An 11331-nucleotide genomic window follows, 5' to 3' on the forward strand; every position below is an offset into this window, starting at 1 on the left:
TCCTGCATGTTCAGGCCCCGATCACTCAAAATCTTTTTCACTCCATCTTTCCACCTCCAATTTGGTCTCCCACTTCTCCTCGTTCCCTCCACCTCCGACACATATATCCTCTTGGTCAATCTTTCCTCACTCATTCTCTCCATGTGCCCAAACCACTTCAAAACACCCTCTTCTGCTCTCTCAACCACGCTCTTTTTATTTCCACACATCTCTCTTACCCTTACATTACTTACTCGATCAAACCACCTCACCCCACACATTGTCCTCAAACATCTCATTTCCAGCACATCCACCCTCCTGCGCACAACTCTATCCATAGCCCACGCCTCGCAACCATACAACATTGTTCGAACCACTATTCCTTCAAACATACCCATTTTTGCTTTCCGAGATAATGTTCTCGACTTCCACACATTCTTCAAGGCTCCCAGGATTTTCGCCCCCTCCCCCACCCTATGATTCACTTCCGCTTCCATGGTTCCATCCGCTGCCAGATCCACTCCCAGATATCTAAAACACTTTACTTCCTCCAGTTTTTCTCCATTCAAACTTACCTCCCAATTGACTTGACCCTCAACCCTACTGTACCTAATAACTTTGCTCTTATTCACATTTACTCTTAACTTTCTTCTTTCACACACTTTACCAAACTCGGTCACCAGCTTCTGCAGTTTCTCAAATGATTCAGTCACCAGCGTTGTATCATCAGCGAACAACAACTGACTCACTTCCCAAGCTCTCTCATCCACAACAGATTTCATACTTACCCCTCTTTCCAAAACTCTTGCATTCGCTTCCCTAACAACCCCACCCATAAACAAATTAAACAACCATGGAGACATCACACATCCCTGCCGCAAACCTACATTCACTGAGAACCAATCACTTTCCTCTCTTCCTTCACGTACACATACCTTACATCCTCGATAAAAACTTTTAACTGCTTCTAACAACTTGCCTCCCACACCATATATTCTTAATACCTTCCACAGAGCATCTCTATCAACTCTATCGCATGCCTTCTCCAGATCCATAAATGCTACATACAAATCCATTTGCTTTTCTAAGTATTTCTCACATACATTCTTCAAAGCAAACACCTGATCCACACATCCTCTACCACTTCTGAAACCACACTGCTCTTCCCCAATCTGATGCTCTGTACATGCCTTCACCCTCTCAATCAATACCCTCCCATATAATTTACCAGGAATACTCAACAAACTTATACCTCTGTAATTTGAGCACTCACTCTTATCCCTTTTGCCTTTGTACAATGGCACTATGCACGCATTCCGCCAATCCTCAGGCACCTCACCATGAGTCATACATACATTAAATAACCTTACCAAAATCAGTCAACAATACAGTCACCCCCTTTTTTAATAGATTCCACTGCAATACCATCCAAACCTGCTGTCTTGCCGGCTTTCATCTCCCGCAAAGCTTTTACTACCTCTTCTCTGTTTACCAAATCATTTTCCCTAACCCTCTCACTTTGCTCACCACCTCGACCAAAACACCCTATATCTGCCACTCTATCATCAAACACATTCAACAAACCTTCAAAATACTCACTCCATCTCCTTCTCACATCACCACTACTTGTTATCACCTCCCCATTAGCGCCCTTCACTGAAGTTCCCATTTGCTCCCTTGTCTTACGCACTTTATTTACCTCCTTCCAAAACATCTTTTTATTCTCCCTTAAATCTAATGATACTCTCTCACCCCAACTCTCATTTGCCCTCTTTTTCACCTCTTGCACCTTTCTCTTGACCTCCTGTCTCTTTCTTTTATACATCCCCCACTCAATTTCATTTTTTCCCTGCAAAAATCGTCCAAATGCCTGTCTCTTCTCTTTCACTAATAATCTTACTTCTTCATCCCACCACTCACTACCCTTTCTAATCAACCCACCTGCCACACTTCTCATGCCACAAGCATCTTTTGCGCAATCCATCACTGATTCCCTAAATACATCCCATTCCTCCTAGGGGAGCAGGTTTTCTTTAATTGTTTATAGAAGACAACAGATTTATTTACTATTTTCATGAGTAATTTTTCCAACTTTCTAATCATCTTTCACTCTTCCTGGGGATACTGGAATACCACATTTCTTATGTTTTCCATCTGTGTCTTTACAAAACTAACACAAAGTGTAGTCGAATATTGCTTAGTTTACCATAATGTTATGAATTTCTTCATCCATTGCCAAGTTAATTAAAGAACAGCTAATGCTACGATTATTACAATGTAAAGTGCAGAGCACAGAGTAGCCATCTTGACACAACAAACATTAGTGTTTGTAGCGTCAACATGTAATCATAAACTTCATTTCATACGCACTCCTGTCCTTATCAACCCAATCCCTACGCACTAGGGTAAGTCAAACCTTTATCCTGATCATCACACTCGTTAGCTGCAAACTTCCTGCTATACACTACTGCTTTCACCCTCGACTCTTAGCGTGACACTGGCATCAAAGAGCCTTTTCCCACGTCTATATACTTCCCGGCTACGCTCAAGCTTTCTGTTCTGAAGGCGTGAACAAGCTTGGCCAACCCTGGTAGGGAACCCCCAGTCAAATTTATATAACATCAGTCCGGAACCCCTAACCAAGCTTGGCCAAACCCGTTTAAGAGCCTCTAACCAAGCTTGGTCAACCCCTGTTCGGAGCCTCCCGTCAAGCTTGGCCAACTCCGGTTGGGAATCCCCTTTCAAACTTGGCCAACCCCAGTCGAGAGTCCCTAATCAAGCTTGGCCATATCCAGTCGGGAGCTTCCAGTAAAGCTTGGCCAAACCCGGTCGAGAGCAACCTAACCAAACTTGGCCAACCCCTTTCGGGAGCTTCCAGTCAAGCTTGGCCAACCACGGTCGGGATTCCCTCCTCAAACCTGGCCAACCTCAGTCGGGATCCCCTGGCCAAGAGCCCCCGGCTCGTGTAATCATCGTACACCCGGCCGACTGGGCCACTCACCCAGCCCACACCACTGCGGTACACCAGCATCAGCTCTGGATCATTTCATTAAGGAACTCTTTGTGAGGTCCATCATCTGAGGTAGTGATCATGCAGGTGGCTTCCTTCTCGTGTTCACTGTGGAGCAGCGGCTCCTCCCGCAGCGGCAATGTGGGGTCTCAGGGCTGCGAGTGTTAGTAATTCTCTGCTGTAGCGGAAACAAGACAGTCATCACGGAAGGGGATGATGATTTAGTCTTAACGCCCCACTTACGACGCGCCTCTATCATCGTTCCTACCCTGGTGTGTGGTGCCCCCTCTCCCTGGCTCTCAAGTTTCTCCTACACCTCCTTCAGCTGTGTCCTAGTCATGATCTTTGCATATCATAGTGGTGACATCATATGCTAATGGTCAGCGTTGCGTCAGCATCCTAAGTAGTAACCAGCTGCAGTAAGATACACAAGTGTCTTACGACTACAAGGCTGCAAGGAGTCAGATGCCGAAATAATACAATATTTCCAGCACCTCCCTTCCGCCACCAGAACATCCAGGAATTCCTCTCGTTTCCTCTCAGACTCTCCTACTTCCCCTGGTTACAATCCTCCCCCTTCAGCCTGGGCCCACGTGAGCACCCTACTCCACCCTCGTTCGCCTTCCCCTATGGCTTCATGTCCCTCTTCACCAGTTGTGCACGTCCCATTCTACCGTCCCGCCATTATCATCCTCGTCCCCGCCTGCCTTCCTGTCCTATATCCCCCATTCACCCTCCTTGCTCCCCCCTACTCAGCGCGGTAGAGTGGGCGGGCAGGAGTAACCTGAGCTCCAGTGGCCGCCCCTCTTCAGTGTTCACCATACCATCGCCCCAGCCACAGACAGAAAGCTAAGATCTGGAGCCGCTGGGACCCGGGTATTCAGCAAGACTACTACCACCGACCGCCCCAGGGCCAGCTCTCGACGTATTCATCACAACAAACAATTTCCGCCGTAATATAAAGTCGCCAACAGCAGGTGAGGTATCCTTCCCCACCTCTCATCCCAGCGGTAGGGCGCTGCTAACCTAGTACTTTGTATAGGACACATTTAGTAATGGAGTAATCCGCAACACTTTTCTTTCAAACAATTTCTTTTCTAACTCTGACATTATTGTTTTCAAAGGAGTTCAAACTTGCGATGCGAATCCGCTCCTTAGGTCACCAACCCTGAGCAGACCTGCTGAGCCAGTTCGGTCTCACTACGTCTGAACCAAATCAGTGCCGGTTGGAATAATAAAAACAGACGTCTGTATCACTGGTCGATTTGATTCCAAATAAAATGGCTTTTATTTCTGTCCTCGAGGACCTCCTCTCTGGCCACACTTCCCAGTGGCTTCCCCTAAAACTCTCCTGACTACCGCAGCCACTCACGACTCACACTTCACTCATAAATCATTACTAACCTACTGGGTAAAAGTAAACATAAATAACCGAAATATCTGTTTTCTAGCTGCAGTGATAAATGTACATGAAAAATAGTAATAAATGAAAGACCTCGGGTGTGCACAAAGGTTCATTATTCATACAGTTAACACAGCTGGATTTCGATTTTTGAAGCAAGAGCGTCGAGTTTATTATGCACTCCTGCGTCATGTCCAGCAGTGAGGGGGACTCCCAAACTGTAGCCAGAGCCCAGGGAACAGCTGGAGGCGCCTCTACACGTTCCACGAATCTTTTCTTTAAAAATACTGGCGTTTATGTGATACAGTTGATGTGTCACGTGAGGTTAGTTTGTCGTGCCTACACATAATAAGGCCTAACTCGACACTCAATGTGTTCGCAGAAAACTTAAACTTCTGGACGGAAGTTAATGTCTTCGATGGGACGTCTAATTAATTCTATGTATGTGTATCGTATGTATTCAGGGATGAGAGATGCCTCCTTTTGCGCCATCGCTCACAAGGATGAGCATGGTGTGCACAGTAGACTTGCCGGGGACACCGGCACAATTCAAATCAATCTATCTTAGGACTACAGGCACTTAACAGCCAGAAAGTCTATACTAACAAGTCTTAAAATCACAGGTGGCGACCTGGTTCTTGGCCTGGGTAAGCAGAGGGTGTGAGGGAACTTGACGAAGCTACGACATGATCTTCATTAACTCTGGGCAGGGCCGAAACCCCAACCTTCGGCCACACACCAGGATTAAGTCATCCGTCTGTGAGGCCCCACACATTACCCTCGCCATCATCTTTACATACACAACTTGCTCGATATTGCAGGACTCGAAGAGTCGATTCACTTTAGATCACTTGAAAGATATGAGGTCGATCTGGGTCCGGTGTGTGTGTGTGTGTGTGTGTGTGGAGGGGAAGGGGATGGTTACGCGTGGTAACGGCCACGAGTGATGAGCCTTGGACCACCCTGGTGGTGGGCCGCCAGCCTTGCCCTGCCGCTCGCTGCTCCTCACGGTCTCGTCTCTAAACAACCATACGATGGTAAGACCTCCACACCATCCTCACGCACTGCTGCTACCAGTTCAAGGATGTGTACACCACGGTGAGGGTATGCAGGTGAGAGTCACGCATCGCCACCACCACTGTGGGTGTTAGTAAGGCGTTAGTGTTCGCTACGCCTGTTCCAGGACCTAACCCTCAGGCTCCGCCAGGCCTCCTGGCCATTGTTGGCAAAATGTCTTACTTAACCTCGCGGCAGAAGGGACCACCCTGGCCGCTATGGGACTCCATCTCTCTACCTTGTGTACTAATAATAATAATAATAATAATAATAATAATAATAATAATAATAATGGTAAAAATAAAAGTACAGGTAAAGGCTGGAAGAACTTAGTGTACACACAACAATGTGCTAGACCGTGAAGGGTATGCGTGCATAGATGTGCTATATGATCGCTCACCAGGATAATGCCCACAGCCAGCAGGTCATAGCTATTAATACAAAGAGATACAGTTCAACACCGTTGGCCTCATTAACAAAGATGAATTCACACAATATTCAGACACTTAGTCACTACCAGTATCTTCCAACAATATCTTACCACATTTCTGTGTGATACAATATGAAACAACGGACGAAGTATTCTGAGAAATTCCAATTGGTCTGGCCTCATATTGGTAGCCCTGCTTACACGATATTGTGATGTCATCAACTGTTAGCTTTTTTCTTGTCATTTGCCGTAATAAATGTTATATTAATTTCTATTTCGATGGAAATAACTAGAATAGGGCTACCATAATATCAGGGAATTTGTCTCACATTCACGCTTACCAACCCTACAGAGACAACACTAGTTGTACTGATCATTTCGAAATTCATTGAACCCATCCGGGAAGATACATTTTTCTCGAGTGTGCGACATAACTGCATTCTAGGAATGAATACTTTTTTCTTTCGTCTGATTATATCAGTATATACCAACAATAAACTAACATAACTGCAATGTTTGATGGAAGAAGATTGTAAAGAATTATAAAGCTAACATGGTTGAAGGCAAGCTTCGAGGGTGTCACAAAGGCACGTCTGGTCAGGTAAGCTTCTGGCTGAGGAAAAAAGGGTCGGGAGGTCAGTAATTACCAAGGTCGCACCAACTGTCTAATGACTTTATCCCATTATCCTTACCTGGTCCGTCACGTCGTCGTCCATGGCGGGCACGCGGCCGATGGGACCGACGGGGAAGTGGTTCTCAAAGTTGTTGAAGATGATGCGGAAGTCAGAAAGCACGGGAGCGTTGTCGTTGATGTCCACCACATGCACAGTGACCAGGATGTCCGAACGTAGAGGCGGTGATGTGGCCAACACGTTCAATTTGTACTTCTTCTTCGGGGACTCGTAGTCGAGATCGATGCGGGTAACCAGTTCTGCGCGGCCTTCAGACGGGTGAGCGACCATGCTGAAGCTCTTGGCATCCAAGACGTTTGTGATGCTGTACTGGATGAGGGCGTTGCGGCCGGAGTCGGGATCCCTGGCCCGAATATCGCCCACCGTCGACCCCACCGGTGAGTTCTCCGCAATGTACAAGTGAATACCATCGGTGTCAAATATGGGAGGGTTGTCGTTAACGTCCTCCACGTCCACTAGCACTGTCACTGACGACGACCGCTCCGGGACGCCGTGGTCCACCGCCAGGGCCACGAGGGAGTATTGTTCCACCGACTCGCGGTCCAGCAAGCGTGCCGTCCTCACCACACCTGAAGTCGAGTCCAGCGTAAAGGCGCCGTTACCATTATTTCCACCTTCGAAAGAATACTTGACCCTGCCGTTGCGTCCCGCGTCGGCGTCACTAGCCTTTATTTGAATAACGGACGCTCCAATCGTGGCGTCTTCTAGTATGGACGCGCGGTACGACGGTTCACTGAATACTGGTGCGTTGTCATTAACGTCAACGACAGTGATTTCGACGTCGGTGGTGTCCGAGAGTGCCGGGGTGCCGTTATCGCGGGCCGTGACGGTGAGGAGATAGCCGCCTTGCGCCTCACGGTTCAGGGGTTTAGTGGTAGTGATGGCGCCCGTGCTGGGATGGATCACAAACTCTGGAACTGACTCGCCGCTGAGGGAGTAAGTGATGCGAGCGTTCTCGCCAGTATCGCCGTCAGAGGCCTCCACCATGATCACGGTGCTGCCCTCCGGGGCGTCTTCGTATATAATAGCAGAATACGGTGTGTTCTCAAATTGTGGTGGGAATGTGTTGGCGTCGCTCACGTTGACGTAAACGGTGGCGGTGTCGTAACGGCCGCCGGCGTCCGTAGCCGTCACCGTCAAGATGTATCTTTGTTCTTGTTTATAGTCTAAGGGTTGAGCCAGGGAGATGAGACCTCGTCCATTCTGTGCTGTAATGGAGAAGCGACCACGCTCATTCCCTGTTGTTATGGCGTAGTGTAATCGCGGGTTCTCATCCTTGTCCGAAGCCGTGATTGTGACTACGGGTGTCCCTGGGTTGTCGCTCTCGCTAACCGTCTCCTGATAGTTCTTGGGCTCAAAGACGGGGTCGTTATCGTTCTGGTCCTGAATCTGCAAGATGACCGTGGCAGAGGCTGACTGGGGTGGGTCGCCATGGTCCCGCGCTACTACAGTGAAGGTGTAGTGATGGTTCTCTTCTCTGTCTAATTCTCGCCGAGTTAATACCCAGCCTGTCGACTCCTCCACTTCTACAGGAAGGTTCTTGCCGCCACCTTCAATGTTGTAGGTCAGAAGCGCGTTATCACCGGCGTCATTGTCAAAAGCTTGGACGCGAACGATTGAATACCCAACTGGAACATTCTCCTGGACGGTTTCCTGGAACAGCGGGGTATAAAATCTTGGAGAGTTGTCATTCACATCCCGTAAATTCACGAGGAGTTGCGTTGTGTTGGATCGTGGGGGTGAACCGCCGTCCTGGGCCCGGATGACGAGGCGGTAGTGACGGTTAGTCTCGTGATCCAGCGGAGAGGCTACGCGGACTTCACCAGACAAACCATCGATGGTAAAATGTCCTGCTGTGTTGCCACCGATGATTGCGTAGCGCACCTGTCCATTCTTGCCGCTGTCGTGATCGCTAGCCTGGATGTGAGCGATGACGGGGGAGGCGGCAGCGCTGATGTCTTCTGGCACCTCCACCGTGTATGTGTTCTCCGTGAACTGTGGGTAGTTGTCGTTTTCGTCCAGGACGGAGATGATGATCTGCGCCGTGGCTGTGAGGCGATGTTGGGCAGGACCCTGGTCCTCCGCCTGGACGGTTAATGTGTAGAGGGAATGTTCCTCACGGTCCAGTGGCAAACGGGTCGACAGTTCACCTGATTTAGGATCTATGCGAAACACTTCGTTGGCACCAGTAGGATTGAGTATGGTGTATCGCAGGTCGGCGTTGGGGCCAGCGTCTTCATCTGTCGCTCGGACAGTGAGAACAGTGGAACCCACGCTGGTAGATTCTCGCACCGATGTGTCGTACTCTTCACGCTCGAACACGGGTTCGTGGTCGTTGGCATCGTCAACATTGATCTGCAGAGTGGTGGTGGCTGATCGTGGGGGTGAAGACGCTTTATCTACAGCCTTTACGCGGAAGTAGTGGACGTCGACGAGCTCCCTGTTAAGACGAGTCTTGGTTGTAACCAGGCCAGAAGTGGGGTCGATCTCAAACATTCTCTGTGAACGCGCATCCAGCACGGCCTCGATGGAATAGGTGAGTGGGGCATTTTCAGGATCAGTGGCCGTTACTGTGGTCACAGTCGTACCCTTTTCCGACTCCTCTAATACATGAGCCACCTCGAGAGTGCGCTCGAAGTATGGTGCCGCAGTCTGCATCTGACGACGAATACGACGAATGTGCCCAGCATCGTCGGTGACCGCGTTATGCAACACCAGTAGTAAGTTGTGATCATAAGGCGCCGCCAGTCCAGGACAGGTCATTCTCAGTCCTAACTTGATCCTGGTCACCCCCGTCAGACACGTGTCGTAGCGGCTGACCAAGTCACCGCCGTGCGGCTCTACCGTGACACGATGGTCAGAGACTGAGGTATAGTCCAGCTTGCACGTCTGGAGTGACCGTGGCAGGAGGGAGGGGATTCTCAAAATCACTTGCGAACGCCTCATGCAAAGTCTGTACGGATCGGAGGGGTCGGGGTCGGGCAAGGGCAGAGATAGCGCCGCCGTGTCTACCCAGGATGCAACTTCCCGCTGAAGGAGGGCGGTGTGGTGTTGACAGGCGTCACCCGAAATCAACAGACGGAGGGGCACATTGACGTAGTCCAGAGGCGCCCCCGTCCGTTCCGACCACGCTTCCATCCATAAGGTGACGGGGTTAGTGTAGAAGGTGCCTGTACAGTCCAGCCGGCGCTTGACAGTGACTGCACCCGTAGAGCGGTCCACGTGGAAGTATCTGTGGACGTAGCTCGCTGTCCTCCGAGAGTCCAGCTTGTAGCGAGTGGGACCGTCCAGGCCGGTGAGGAAGACCTGGCGTCCCACGGGGGTTGTGTCAGGTACCATAACCATAAACCCCCATACTGGCGCCATGGCCACCAACAACAGTAACCACTCCCACCTCATGTTTGCACTAAACACTAAACCAACACAAAACCATACGATAATCACATTAACATTCTCTACCACGCTAGAGTAACTAATCAACTGATCTGCAGGTGATACACTGCAGTAGCAACACCAAGCACTGTATCAGGGGCGTGGCCTGAGGACACTGGCACAGGCATCATGGAGATGGAACGACAAACACATCCGACCCGCACACTACCTTACTCCACACTGGCGAACGTCTGGATCACGAACCCCGACTCGACCTTCTCGCGCTAACACGCTTCTCGCTGCCCGACACTCCCACTACCTTGTATACTTCAGACAGATTTTCCCGTCTTCAGTTTTAACTATTATGACGGTAACACAGGACTGCTGTGGAAGAGAAATTAAATTCATATATCAAACAAATGGAACAAAGTGTGTATGGCGGCGACCGGCAACTCACAGCGGGTCCAGTCACACTATCAGGGTAATGCCTACAAGTGGGTCGCTATTTTACTCTAGAGTCGAGGAAGTCCAGTCCAGAGTATTCACAACAGATTGCTTTCCTTGTGAAGGTGGTTATGGCTACGCACATGTGTAGACGGTGATGTCTGTGTGTATGTGGTGACTGCCATGTTAGTTTGTGTATTGACGCTGATGTTGGTGTACTGGTAATTGTGTGTGTGTGTGTGTGTGTGGGTGGGTGCGTGTGTTTGCGTACAAGTTGTGGCGCTTGCGCAGCCGTACATTGTGTAGCTTACGTACATGTGTAGGTTGTTGTTGGTGTGGGCGCAGATTCTCATCATATTCGTCTGAATGTTGTGATGGTGTATTTTTGTGGATTGTGATGTTTGTCTTTGTGTGGACTATACTGTTTAATGCGTGTCTAGAATGTTATTCGCACAAAACATGTACAAACTTCACAGTACAGAAAATTACACAAACATCATAACGTACAGACGAACACCATTATACACGGTGTGATGTTTGAACATGTGTACAGCTTCCGATGTTTGTATACGTGTACAGTATCGATGTTTGTGCATGTGCAGATTCCGATGTATGCAAATATGAACAGGTTCCTATGTTTGTGCATGTGCACAGGTTTCGATGTTTACACATGTCTATAGGTTCCGATGTTTGGACATGTGTACAGGTTCATATGTTTGCGCATGTGTACAGGTTCATATGTTTGTGAATGTGTGCAGGTTCCAATGTTTGCGCATTTGTATAGGTTGCGATGTTTGCGCATGTGTAAAGGTTCCAATGTTTGCGCATGTGTATAGATTCCGATGTTTGCACATGTGTACAGGTTCCGATATTTGCGTAGGTGTACAGATTTCAATGTTTGCGCATTTGTATAGGTTCCGATGTTTGCATATGTGTACAGGTTCCA

At 48.9% G+C, this 11331-nt stretch overlaps 1 protein-coding gene across 4 annotated transcripts in view; it reads right to left on the minus strand.

The window, feature by feature from the left end:
• The window catches only part of stan (Protocadherin-like wing polarity protein stan), an 829362-nt gene extending 819058 nt beyond the window's left edge, over positions 1 to 10304 (minus strand). The window contains exon 1 of one of the 4 annotated variants that reach the window (XM_071683110.1): positions 6570 to 10294. In XM_071683110.1, the coding sequence (XP_071539211.1) occupies positions 6570 to 9968 (3399 nt within the window). In that variant the 5' untranslated portion in view covers positions 9969 to 10294. Of the gene's footprint in view, positions 1 to 6569 lie in introns of all 4 variants that reach the window. The other 3 variants (XM_071683111.1, XM_071683109.1, XM_071683113.1) reach the window with 3 other exon arrangements.
• Between the last annotated feature and the right edge of the window lie 1027 nt (positions 10305 to 11331).

Source organism: Panulirus ornatus, chromosome 35 (assembly GCF_036320965.1).
Source record: "Panulirus ornatus isolate Po-2019 chromosome 35, ASM3632096v1, whole genome shotgun sequence".
In the NCBI taxonomy this organism is placed as follows: domain Eukaryota; kingdom Metazoa; phylum Arthropoda; class Malacostraca; order Decapoda; family Palinuridae; genus Panulirus; species Panulirus ornatus.